Source organism: Diaporthe amygdali (genome assembly GCF_026229845.1).
Source record: "Diaporthe amygdali strain CAA958 chromosome Unknown NODE_2_length_3802984_cov_64_841326, whole genome shotgun sequence".
Lineage (NCBI taxonomy): Eukaryota > Fungi > Ascomycota > Sordariomycetes > Diaporthales > Diaporthaceae > Diaporthe > Diaporthe amygdali.
Window position 1 is genome coordinate 2,160,964 of NW_026517022.1, and position 13,115 is coordinate 2,174,078.

General features: G+C 52.6%; 4 protein-coding genes across 4 annotated transcripts; 1 reads left to right on the forward strand and 3 right to left on the reverse strand.

Moving 5' to 3' along the window:
- Positions 1–3,403: 3,403 nt before the first annotated feature.
- J7T55_012006 (uncharacterized protein) lies at positions 3,404–4,274 on the reverse strand (the record flags this gene model as incomplete). Its single annotated transcript, XM_053136850.1, has 3 exons — positions 3,404–3,490; positions 3,660–3,897; positions 3,949–4,274. 3 exons carry the CDS (start codon positions 4,272–4,274, stop codon positions 3,404–3,406), a joined length of 651 nt encoding a protein of 216 aa, XP_052999811.1.
- Positions 4,275–4,830: 556 nt separating this feature from the next.
- J7T55_012007 (uncharacterized protein) lies at positions 4,831–6,139 on the forward strand (the record flags this gene model as incomplete). Its single annotated transcript, XM_053136851.1, has 4 exons — positions 4,831–4,932; positions 4,991–5,426; positions 5,486–5,878; positions 5,934–6,139. 4 exons carry the CDS (start codon positions 4,831–4,833, stop codon positions 6,137–6,139), a joined length of 1,137 nt encoding a protein of 378 aa, XP_052999812.1.
- An 11-nt stretch (positions 6,140–6,150) lies between these two features.
- J7T55_012008 (uncharacterized protein) lies at positions 6,151–9,395 on the reverse strand (the record flags this gene model as incomplete). Its single annotated transcript, XM_053136852.1, has 3 exons — positions 6,151–6,474; positions 6,617–6,793; positions 7,581–9,395. 3 exons carry the CDS (start codon positions 9,393–9,395, stop codon positions 6,151–6,153), a joined length of 2,316 nt encoding a protein of 771 aa, XP_052999813.1.
- Positions 9,396–11,373: 1,978 nt separating this feature from the next.
- On the reverse strand, positions 11,374–11,901 carry J7T55_012009 (uncharacterized protein; the record flags this gene model as incomplete). The annotated part of the gene is made up of 2 exons (XM_053136853.1): positions 11,374–11,654; positions 11,709–11,901. The coding sequence occupies 2 exons, from the start codon at positions 11,899–11,901 to the stop codon at positions 11,374–11,376; spliced, it is 474 nt and encodes a 157-aa protein (XP_052999814.1).
- Positions 11,902–13,115: the final 1,214 nt, after the last annotated feature.

A 13,115-nucleotide genomic window follows, 5' to 3' on the forward strand; every position in this document is an offset into this window, starting at 1 on the left:
ACAGTGGAGTGGCAACGTTCCAAGGTTGTCACTTCACCAAGTGTGGTTGGCTGTGAGTACTGAAGCCTCTCATCCTCAACCGCAGTCCCAACCTTCCCTTGCAGAAAAGTGCAAATCTGGCGCGGCCGACTTCATTTGGAAATCTACTGTTGCCTTGTGTTCTTGATCTTCCTGGTGTGGTGACTGGTCCGCTATCGTTGATCTCTGTTTGCCATCCGGATAAACGAGAGCACAGCATTTTTTGAAAGGCTTGATGAAGACCACTTCGACATCCCCTTCCGAAAGTCTTGAATCCCCCTCCATGCCCTGCACAATGTCTTGGAGGCCTTGGGTAACACTGTCAGCAGTGTGGCGCATTTCTGGTGACTGGATAAAATCAATGATGGCATTCGGGTCACCACGAGATACCATATTGGAGAATCGAGTTTGGGCTGTGATCAAGAGATCGACTGGGATAGTCCTACCAGATTGGTCAGAAAGAAACAACAATACGAAGTCTATAACTGACTGCGGTGACAGACCTATGAAGCTCGTTTATACAATAGATCCAGTAGTTCTGGTGGTTTGGCACGAAGGTGCAAAGAAGAGCCTGGATAACAGCCATTTGCGAGACGAATTCGTACAACCATATCTTTGCGTTCGACATCCAAAAATAAGATTGTACTAAGGAATTGATGCGGGCAGACATCAAAGATGAAAGGATTGGTATCAGATTACCAGCTGCAGAAGAAAGTCGGGCGAGGTTAATATGGAAGAAACTCATAAAGCCAAAGCTGTAGTGATGTCTGAGAAGTTTCTGCAGCTCTATTCTCATGCGGTCTTCATCTCGACACCACACCATCATTTCACCATATGATATTTGATCCGTTGCACAGTTGACGTCGCCTCCCAGGAAATACTCCTTCATCCATTCCAAGGTTTTCCGGATTGTTTCCGGGTTAGGAGTGTGGTCGTCCATAGTTATGACGGGTGTTATTCTCATCTGTCGGTTGAAATTGAGGTCAATAGGAATTTGTGGGACGGATATCTTCGGGCGTGGATTGACAATGCTGCTGAGCAGCGACAGTCGGAAGCACCAGTCGTATTATAGCTGTGAGTAGATCAGCTTGCTTGCTGATCTCAGTTCGCGAACCAGAGACTCTCTAAGTGTGCGATTTTGGCGTTTGTTAAATTGGCTCCCGGTAAGGTAGAGGGCTAACCGTATGCATTATGCAACAATGCGGCTCAGAGATGAGATTCAAATGCACCATGGGTCAAGGCGAGACCAGGCAACAAGGCAAATTTGTATCTAGCACATGGATCCTCGCCCGTTCCAACAGATTCCAGTTTGCGTACCCCTAGTTCTATCTATCGAGGCAAGCATGAGTAATTTGATTAGACAATCTCGCGCGTGCCGTTCTACACAGGTTCACCGCGCAGCTATCAGGTCCCCAGTTCCTGTCTTAGTGTGTGGTTGCAATATGGCAGACCACCCTGGGCACGCTGGGGTGAAATTTGATACCCTAGGGCCCTGAGCACCCCAGCGCTGATTTCATTAACTCGATTGCAGAGCGACTTTGATGCAAGTACCGTCGAGAGCAGGTTTCTCGATTCGGACGGCTCAAATAGGAATTCCGCCTTCAACTCCACTCCATCGGTTATATGATCTGCCTCAACATGCGCGTCTCTGGGAAACCCCTGTTGCTCGGCTCTACCTGTGAGAAGGAGACAAGTTTGAGCTGACTGAAGAGTATAAGTCGCACCGCCGGATTCGCCGCCGCCGTTACCGCGCCGTTTAGTCAATATGGCGGGTTGCCACCCTTGCTCAAAATGGCTCAAAACAGGGAGCAGGCGCCTATCCAAAGTCCAGAACCTTCTTTCTTGGCTGGGCGCCCTTGCCACTTTACAATCTCTGGCATGTAAGTGGCACCCATGGACCCGCCCAATGCCCCCTGCTAGCGACAAACGAGTGGTGCCAGCTTCCTGGCTGTGTTTTCGAGATTTGGACGGCGCCCACCCTTCTTCCGGACCATGTATGAAACCAAATGAGCTCTCCATGTAATTGGTCCTGCGCAGTACTTGGTCAAGCATGTGCTCCTCTCAGCGCCCGCGAGCTCAGCCCAACCAGGAAGCGTGTCAAGGCGCTCGGTGTCTTGGAGAGTCCAGCCCATGTCTAACCAAATGCTGCCAGACGGCGGAGTAAGAGAGATAACAGTCGGAGACAAAGCAGACTAAAGGAGACAGTGCAGACAACGGAGACAGTGCAGACAGCGGAGACAGTGAAGACCACGGATTGGGCAAGAGCGAAGTGCACACCCCAGCTTGCGTGGTTGCAATCACACTGCATAATGCCCTCTGGCTGCATGGAGTAGGATTAAGCAGAGACTTGCTAGCTTGGCGCGTATTGAGGTGCCATGATTGGGGGATTAGAAGGTCTCTGGCGGAGGCCGCGGCGGTCGATCAGACGGTTAAGACAAAGGAGACAAAGTGCACGATCAAGACCATGGAGACCTTAGTGGCAAACCAAAGTCGCACCGCATTGTGCCCCAGCCGAAAAAGCTGGGCGGACTGGCGGACCGGCGAAGCCTAGCTGCCTGACTACATATGGGAGCAAGGGCAGCACACTGGTGGGTCAAGGCACAGGTCCCGTCTCAGTAAATTGGCGGGCCCCTGAAAGGCGTTTTGCTCACGTAGACCGACGCATGGTCGTACTGGAAAGCCGCACCCCTGTCAGGTATCTCTATTTTTGTTAGGCCCCACAGCGCATTGTGGGCAAGGAAGTTAAGCCAATTAGGTGAAGCATAGAGCGTGGGAAATATGGGTCGTGGACCTGACAGGAATGCGCATTCTTACCCCTACCACCATAGGTGCGCATTGCATTACAACCAGTCTACTTACTAATCGGCGGAGAATGATCTATTTTCCCCCTCCCATGCAACATACCTTGACGCGCTGAATGTGAGACGATTATACAGAGCGCGACGTTTCATGCCCTGTTTTTGTGGTATAGTGATATGACACCATCTTTTCACCTACAGCGCCTCTACCGCTGGGAAAATTTCTTGTGTTGCCGAATGTGACTAAGGATCGGTGAATGGTGCTGAGCCCCCCGACCTGACTGGCCATGATGAGCCCGCCAACATCATCATCGTGTTTCTCGGGCCAAATGGCGGGAGGCGATGCAAAACCTTTTGCGGATCAGTGACGCCTCTGGTCGCGGACCATTTTACCATGCACAAGACAATCCGGCTACCGTTTTTCATGGCAGATTGAATAGATTTTGGTTCTCACAGGGATAACGAATCGACTGGCAATCCGGGCTAGCTACCTGCACCTATTTCCTGTTGTAGACCAAAGTCCTTGTCCACTAATTGACAGAAATTAGCGAACATTTCAACATCGTCATCATTGTACCCTGAGATCTCTAGCCCTGTAGGATGGCCGCCGGCAAGATGAAGAAGGTAGCCACAGAGGCCGAGTTCCTCCATTTCGCCAGAATGCGGGTGCGCTTCTTTTCGCATCAACCAGCCGGGCTCTGATGGAAACCGTGGCATTTCTCCCTCATCCATTGCCCCTCCTAATCTCGTCAAGTACTGATTGAACCTTGTCCGAACATCCAATCCTGACTCCTAGAAAGGCTTAGTGATCGAATTCGGAGGGGAACGGTACCAGCTGCTCACATTATAGATTTGACAGAACAACTTCGTCTCAAAAAGGAGGTGGAGGTGATGAAGGTCGTCTCTCATCGAAAAGAACTCTCGGAACACCGCAGTATGGACATCGCGTTCCTGTGGATTGACATTGTTGTGCTTGAAAAAGTCTTTCACAGCGAATGCCCAAAATGATTCCTCATCATGACCTTCGACCTTCAAGTGCGTTGGCCCCGGAAAAACTGACTCCTGCCCGCCCATACGTGACCTGCTCGTTCCTGAGCTGTAGTTGATCATAACGTGTGAAAGTAAAACTTACGATGCGACAGTACCGTGATCTGCCCCGAAGGTTGCGAAATCATCAGATTCTGCGCAGTCATCTAGCAAGTCGTCCCGCAGAGGTTCCCCCGGGATATCTGACTGCCTTCTGCCTTCGGAGGGGTCGTCGAGGACATCGAGGAGGGCAGGGGACGTGGGGCCCCACGTCTCGGTGTCGGAGAGGCTCTTGGGAGGGGAGGGCAAGGAGGTGTCATTGAAAAGTTGCAATGCGAGGAAGGCAGGGGATGTAGTGCCCCACGGCTCAGTGTCGGGGAGGCTCTCAGGAGGGGAGGGCAAGGAGGCGTCAATGGAAGATTCAAATGCCATGATGGCTGGTTTGGCAGCTGCATCCCGAGCTCATGCAAGATAGGGGCGGGTGCTCTAAGCGTTGTGGTCATTCGAAAAGCCCCTCCCAGAGATATGAGGCAGCGGGCGCTTCGATCTACTTATTCTCCATGCAGTGCACTCACAATGGATTTCAGACCTGGTATGTCAGTCGAACCTCGATTTCTTTTCTCTTCGCTGGGTCTGCCAAAAGATCCCGGTTTTCGAAAACCAATTCCGCGGAAACCCCGGTCGCAGACCCCGTGCGCGATGTTAGCGCCCCCGCATGACCAGGTACCTTCGAGGATAAGTTTGCAGGAACCCTGACGGCCGGACGGCCCACCCTGGCCCTCTGGGTGCTTGAGCCCCTATCCCTTCGCACGGTGTGCGAGTTGAGGGGTTCACTGGGTGTCCTAGCCTGCTGATCGACTGGGGTCACACCACAGGCCACGCTGCAGCCAATTCCAAGTTGAGTCAAGGAAAGATGAACCCCGACACAAGGTGCAACGCAGACAGAACGTTGCGAACCGGGTGCTCTCTTTCCCAGCAAATCTGCAAAATGGACGTCCACGTCGTCAAGGAATTCGCGAACACGTTGCTGATCGCTTGTCAAGGCCGTGAGACGGGCATCATCAGCACACAACGCCTGATCGAACCCGGGGTGCGTATCTGCTATCGCTGGCTACTTCTGCCTTCATCCCATCATCTAACGTCACTAGTTCCTCGCGGCTTTCTCTGCCATTCTCCGCGAACCTCTTGCCAAATGGACCAACCTGCCCCCTCAGTTACAAGAAGTCATCCAGGATGCCCTTCATGCCAATGGCTGGCGACATGACATCTTCGAAGGCAATGTCGAAATGTGGATGCAACACGAGATGGACAGCCCTCTGGAACCGCAAGAAGACGTGGCAACGCGGCTGTATGACAAGTTACGCGGGCTGCCCAACCCGCGGACGCCCCTGGAAAGGGCGATGAGGCAGGTCTATTTCGTCGAGTTGCACCACCTTCGAAAAACGTTCCTTGAATATTTCACAAGTCATAACAGGGAGCCTCTTATGACATACATCAGCAACCGCCTTGGCCTGGAAGCGGAAACAGTGAGATCGGTATGTAAAGAAACTGCGTATGCAGGGGAACGGCTCGACGCAATCGCTGGTAAGCTGGACGGTTTCGGAGCATTGCTCCTGCCCCATGATATTCCTCGCACGACGTAGGTTTCCAGACTTCCTCTGCGCCCGCCATACTGACGACCCCTAGATTGGAGAAGAAGGTATCAAAGACCGCTCCAGAGTTCGACGCTGTCGTCAGATCGCTCGCGGCGCAGGGCGTCTCCCGCAATGAAAGCACGCAGATATATTACGAACTGGCTGAGCGGTTCTTCGAGCGCCGTCGCAAGGAGGGAATCCGTCTTGCTGAGAGCTTGTGCCAGGGTAAAAAGTCCACCATGCGTTCGGCAGGGACTCCTTGGAAACGAGTCTCGATCAACGATCTGCTCAAATCCAAGACCCATGGCGGGACGCAGTCGGCCGAAAGCGACTTGCAACATCGCAATGCTAATCGGATGATGCCACGGGATGCGGCTCGGGCGCAGAATGTCCCAGAAGCTGGTGAGGTCTGAAGACGTCCAGGGCCCTGAGCTGCATCGTACTGAAAATCGAACAGGTCCCCTGCGAGCAACCGCAGCTCATGACACATCCGGTGCTGCCACCGCCTCACACCACCAGAATCGCACGAAACTCCCGACGTCCCGTCCAGGTACCGACAGTGCACATGTGCATGGCAAGACCACGCTACGCTACAAGCCTCGGGTTGATCGCGAGATCACTGACCTCGAAGAGATTGTGCAAGAAGACGTGGCGTATCACTAAAACCGAGAATATCATTCCTGCTCTTTCCCCTCCCTTTCCAGGTCCTCCTTCCGCCTGGTGCTGTGCAATGTTGTGAGCATACAAAGATCGCGGGGATCAATATCGCCTTCCTTGCGAGTCCTCAGTCTTTCCCCTCCTTCGAGAACGACGATGTCCCCAACTTGACACTTGAAAGTTGACTTGACGAATTGGTTCTCGGCGACAGGTCTCTCGATTACACCTTCGGATACTGGTTCTTCCCGTGGTACGTACGTCGCGGCTTCGGCATGTGTAGTCGGCCGCCGTAGAACCACGAAGAAGGAAATCCGGTCTTTTTTGGCTGAAACGCCACCGCTCTGAATCCATATTATTTGTGGCCCAGAATATCTCTTTTCGAAATCGATTACCAACTTTCTGTCATCAGCCCATCTGTGTACAACGGTTTGCTTTTGATTTCTGGTAAGCGTTGGTCGATCTGTTGTCCAGCTGTGTACGAACCATAATTTCGTTGTCGTGGAGTAGATTGTCGAGTTCTCGTGCGCAATCAGGTAGGAGAGGTATAGGTAATCGCATCAAGTCTGACCTGCCAGGCACGCTATCCATATCTTCGCAATAGCATAAGACCTGGTCTGCCAACTTTTGGATGTTGCTGAGGGTCTCGCTCAGATCCGCTCTCTGGGAGGTGTCCGTGGGTGTAATGATCAGCATGGGAATACGTGAAACCGAAAATGCTTGAACACAACAAGACACATAGTTGCAAGGTTGTGGAAGGTCGTCGGTGATCACTGTCGTATGGTATGGTGCATGTTCAGAGAAGTGGAGCAGGTTTGATTATTGTCTTTCTAGAATCGTCACGGTCCTCTGACTGTGAATGTCTGCGGCGCGGCATTCCTTTTATCCGAGTGCATTCGGATGAGGGGTTCCTCATAGAACCCCTCATCACGCCAGATAAGCTAAGCCGTATCACGCAAACGCAGTTCTTTGGTCCATCAAAATGTTGATCGAATGTCCTCCATGACATTGGAATCGCCGGCAGAGGAACCGCAGGATTCCATCTTGAAAGGGGGTTTTACTCTGCCCAAGATCTAGTATTAGGACAACGGCTGTGCACGAAACCAAACCCCTGGTCTTCAGCGAGTAGGAAAGCAGATGCAGATAAGGATTTGTAGTTGGGGAAGCCAAAGACCAAGAAGAAAGTACTCCCCAAGCCCAGCTTCAACACTTCACCAATTACAAACAGACTACTTGCCACCAAGGCATGTAAATGAAGCCTGCTCGCCCAAGCCTAGGTGCGTCCACCTCGTCTACAGGATCGCCTCACGCACCAAGACAAAATCAATACCAAACGACAAACACCCACAGATATACATGCTCTAAAGATAATAGCCGACCAGCCACCCATCCAGAGGCAGAATATATCACTGATCCAGAGGCATAGACTAGCTATGATGACCTGGGCTACAGTCGACAGAGCGGACCCCGGATTCCTCGGCAAGGGGCGTTGGACCAGCTGCAAGCCAGGTTTTCTGACTTTCAAGGAGCCACTGATGAGAAATTCGTCGAATTTCAAGAAGCCCAGCATCCTTCGGGCATCTTCTCTCACCACACTCCTTTTAAACTCCTTCTTGAGGCCGTTTCCCAGCAGACTGACGTCTACTTTCAATCTCGCCACCTCCTTAACGATGCGGGTCACATCCGACGGGTTGTCCTTGTTGGCCCTCCTGGGCAACAACTTACGAATATCCTTGATCACAACCTTGACCTCGCGCCAGTCGGCGATAGCAAGTTTCAGAAAGTCATGGCAGTGGCTATCGACGCAGGCCAGGAAGCTGTAGATCTCGTCAACAGTCTGATTAGCAGCCGGTACGCTTTGGATGTTACTGAGCAGGTCGAACACGGTATCCAGGATGTGCATGCTGAGCAGTTGCTTATTGCGCCCGATCGCCTCAATCACGGCGTGCATCTCGCCTAGGCTGTGGCCCCGGAGCCGGTTGTTCTCCTGCTCGAGCACCTTGACCGCCTCCATTTGCTGCCGCCTAAACTCATCGAGCGCTTTCGCCGGGGCCCGCAGCCGCTCGATCTTGGCCTTTAGCTCGTCCTGGCGGAGGCGAGACCGCATTATCTCGACCTCCTGGTAGCGGATGGTTTGCTTCCAGTTTCCGGCCCGTTCTGTGTCCTGCAGGGTATCGATCCGGCGCTGCATGGATGTCATTATCTTGGTGCTTTCGTTGTCTTTATCCTTGAAGAAGCTGAGGGAGGCACTGAGGCTTTCGAACCCCTCCATAGACCGGGTCTCTTTATACTCCGCCTCGTTGGTTCTGATGCTTTCTTTCAGACGCTCCATAATGTCCTTTTGCTTCCCCATCTGACCCTCTTTTCTCGTCAACATCCGTTGCAGTCGCGAGATCTCCTCGTTCGCTTGCTTCGACGTGGCGGCGGCGGCGGCAGCGGCAGCGGCAGCGGCAGCGGCAGCGGACTGGCCCCTGGCCTCGGCCGTTGCCCTTTTCCTTGCCCGTGCAATCTTTTGTAGCCCACTTTGAGCGTCTCTGAGCTGCCGTTCCAGCGACTGGTGCGCTGCAACCAGGGTCGCCGACGTAGTCTCGACAGAATCCAGCTTTCCGCGGGCGTGGGCGAGGTTGAGCTTAAGAGCTGTCTTTTGTTTGTCGGCCTCCAACAGTTGATTCGCCATAATCTTCTCCCTCGTCACTATATCCCTCTCCTTAGCCTCGTTCGTAGCACGCGTCGAATTGACGGTCTCCTCGAGGCCTTTCACGGCGTCGCTGAGTTTCTCGACTTCTGAGCTCAAGTGCCGGTTGGAACCTTTCTCGGCGGCCAGCTGATTTTGGTACCATTCCTCGGCCTTCCGGGCCGCAGCCAGGGACGCAGAAATCCCTGCTGGCACTTTCTCGAGGAATTCGATGAATTTGAGGAGGATCCTTATGTGCTCTTCGCGCCCGCGAATGTCCGCTTCAGCCACCAGCGCGGAATTGATCAGCTCATGATTGTGGCCGGTCAGTATCTGGATGTGTGCCTGCGCAGCCTCGAGCCCCTGCTTTAGCCCTTCTTTTTCCTGGCTGACCGACGCGAGATTGCTCTTGAGCTCTGCCGCGAGGCTTCCATCTGAATGTCCGGTGTCCGCTTTCATCGTCTCGATCTCGTCCTTGAGTGATTGAACCTCCAATTTTCCTACCTCGATCTCATTTCTTGTTGTCCTGAGCTCCCCTTCGAGTTCCTCGATCTTCTGGTTGGCGGATGCGATAATCTGCGTGGGATCCATGGCTGGACAGACAATAGAATGGAGTATGGTTCAGGCGATTGTCGACTTCGGCACGGGTAGAAGACAGTTTCTTATTGGGAAGAGCAATGAAGAGTGGGAAGAAAAGTGCGAGCCTCGGACGTGCGCCGAGGGAAGTGGGTGCTCCATAAGATGCCTTGCCGGGCCGATGGCCAAAACGCTCGCGCCGTGTGGGTAGCACACGATTGGGCGGACACGTTCCCTGCCTGCTTGCCATCGGACTACGTTGGGACTATTAAAGTTGCACATTCGGACTTCAATCTCGCATGTTTGTCTTGTTGGTATCGCTCTATGCATACAACGCCAGGCATCTCTCCGAATCGACAAGAGCGAGACAGCCCAGCACGACGCCCACGACGAAGGCAAGCAGGGGCAGACTTCTTTTTCCTCCGGTCCTGTGGCGCTTCGTCTCATCCACGACATCCACATTCACCGCCTAAACCTACACTTCACGACTGACTAGTCTCCTTGTGGCATCACCGTTCCTCTCTTGAGAGCCTCATCCACTTTATCCTGCAATAGAAGAGGCTTGCTGTGCTCCATCACTTTACCCCAGGACCGCTCGCTCTTAGAAGGGCGACGAATTTGGTTTTCCCAAGCTACCTTTTGAACCTGCGTTGTACTACATTCATCTAACATTCATTAGTAGTTAGGAAAGACTGGAGGCAGAGAGTCTTCTCATTACATTTTCCCTTCTTTCGTCGACAGGGGTGCTCTTCATACACGCCGCAGGGCTTTCCATCTTTTTCGTACACTGAACACCATTCTGAGGCTTGCCAATGTGGATGACCGCAGTCTAGACTGAGCTTGAATGATATTGAGTAATTACTATTGTAACAATCATCCTGCGTTGACCAACCACGTTATATGTGCACATTGCAGCGGAATCCGTGAAAAAGTGCACATTGAGAATTGAAGGCTGCAGAACGGTCCTGGCATGTACGCTATGGGTGCGGCGGCTCGCCCAAGGCAACCAGGCAACGATTTTTACAAGGCAGCGGTGTTGCAGTACATCGCTGTGGCGCTCTGTTACGAATTTGCAGGCATTTTATCTGATAGCATCCGAAAACTGCAGAGGACCGTATGCACAGTGGTACAGCAGGGGACGTAGCGTCACTGAAGCAGGTGTGAGTGGGTCTACTCCATGTGGACCTCTTGAATGCGAGGTGAATTGTGACCAGACCAATCAACTCCTGCCGATCATGGTTCCAGACAACAGTGGAGTCATGCTGATGGAAGTGCACGTTGCAAGGAGTCACGCCAAGATAGTCTAGACTGGATCCTGGTTTCCGAGGACATATTCTCGGAAACCCTGGTCCCGTTTCTTATTTCACAAGGTACTGTGCAACCTCACAAAAGTAGAGGTACCTGGCAGGGATGCGCTTTTCCCAGTACGCAGTCACAGTTGCAATTGTTGGGTGTCTGGGAGCGTCTGGAACATCCCTGTGCCGAGCTGGACCTACCACACGAGAATGACGATGTCTCCCCGACTGCGCAGACGCGGCAGGGCAGTGGCCAATGTTCCTCGGGGTCTTCAGCCAGTCAGCCGATTGTGCCGGCCAGTGTTAGGTGACCAGACAATCTACGTTGCATGGCTTTGGGCGGCCGACGGCCACGAAATCTCAACGACTCACTTCAACCTGTGAATGCACCTGGAAGTTTGCAGGGGCTGTTTGCCACACCATCATGAAAAAGCAACAACACCGATACGAATTTGGTGGAGGAGACGACAGACAGTCCAAGACCTTAGCCGGTGAGGCCATGTACTAGATCGAAGTGTAATCTCCCCGCCTGACCAAGCCCGACGCCCTCGTTGGGGGGATGGCCTGCCTGCCTGCCTGCCAGATTAGTATGCAAGCTGCGACTAAGACGTGGAATGTCACGGAACCAGCTTTTGAGACTTGTTTGCCTTGGTGATGTTCCATGCGCAAGCCGAGAAATGACCGAAACCCGCTTGCCTTCAATGATGGCAACTCTTCTCATGCTGGTCGGAATTGCTTGCTGGTTTGGCCTTTCCCGTCGCCCACCACTCGCTAGCAATCCATTCCGACAATACTACAGCAAACCCCATAGCGGTGGAAATGCCCAGGGCTTTCTGTCCGCTGTCCTCGACCACTGCAATACGTAGACCAGTCGAGAAACCAGCACCCTGCAAGAGTGCCATGATTCGAGCATATGAGAAGTAGAGGGCAAAGATTTTGCATGGTCCGAAACACTCTTGCAAATCATCCGGAGCATGCCCTGCTCACTGATGTGAGTTTCATGGTCAATTTCCCCAGCTGTCACTTTACTTACATTGGTGGGCTCTCATCGCCAGCAGGTCTTTTCCAGAGAGGAGATTTTGCGCTTCAGCCTCGTCCAAGGTCTCTGAATCAATGAGAATTGGATCTTCAGAGCGTTCCGCGTTGGTCGGGTTCTCGATCATAGCCTCGCGAAGAACCTTTGCACGGTTTTCTAGTTTCTCTGTTTCCTTGAAAAAATCGTTCATCATGTCAAGAGGTTTTCAGAGAAGGTGTGAGGGCATCAAAAAAAGATTGAAGTAGTTAGATATGATGGGGCTAGAAGGCAGTCATGGCTGGGGTCTCGGACCCGCCTGGGCACTGATGGGTATTGGGCTGCGCCCATCTGTGCAATGGTCGAGATTACGACGTTCTAATGGCGGCCATTTGCAGGGAGCAGCGTCAACCTGTGCCGAACTGCGCGCTCTGGTGTCCATTCCTCAGGCGCAAGTCGAGTCACGGCGATCATGAGGGGCGAGGCGGTCTGTCAATCTGCGAGATACGTGCCCCGGGTGCCACCAACATCAGGCATCACATGCACCAAGAGCGATAGAGGACCAATCCCACGTCACAGCTGGAGATATCACGTTCAAATCTCTCTACAGGAAGTTCAAGCGTGCATGAACAGGCTTCATATGGTGGCGGTTTTGAGATATGCAATGTTGGACCGGAGAGTAACGAATCGGGAGAAACCTTCCGAGCGAGAGGGATGCAATTTCTTGTGATCACCACGCATTCAATGTTGATCCGAGATCTGCATTTCACATGCAAGGCTCCACGAGTCATACGAAGGCATGCATGGGAAGGAGTCTTCGCTGTCGTTCATGGACTGGGGTGATTTGGTCGCAGGGGTCTTCGAGATGGAGTCCGAAATACATCACTGCTCCCCTATTGACAAGACGGGACAGGATGAAACAGGTGACATCAAGGTTGAAAGTCACCCCGAGAATCGACAGGCCAGGGGATTGCAAAGAAAAAGCTTTCGCTGCTAGTTAAAACCAAGCCTCTTGGATCGGCTTCCTCGATGTGTTACACCAAAATCTCGCCTCTTCATCAACCATCTCTGCTGCAATCTATGCACCATGGCAACCACGACATCTCAGTATCTTGCAGATTTTGTCTTGTCGCTCCTCCTATCACCCGTGTCTCAGAACCCTATATATATGCACATACTTTCCACCCGTATGCTACCGGATGGCAAATCATTCATCTCAACCGAAATAGAGATCGAAGTCAGCGAGCGCGGGGAACCGACACCCCTTTAAAAATTACGATCTCAGCGCAGCAGATAGTTGCATCATGGAGGTGCATGTGATATCCTTGCTGCGACGAAAACCCTTGTCTGATGATTCTCTAGCTACACGCTCAGCTTTCTCTGCCCCCATCCGAGCAGTTGTGACGAAGGTTCTGCAAATTGAACGCT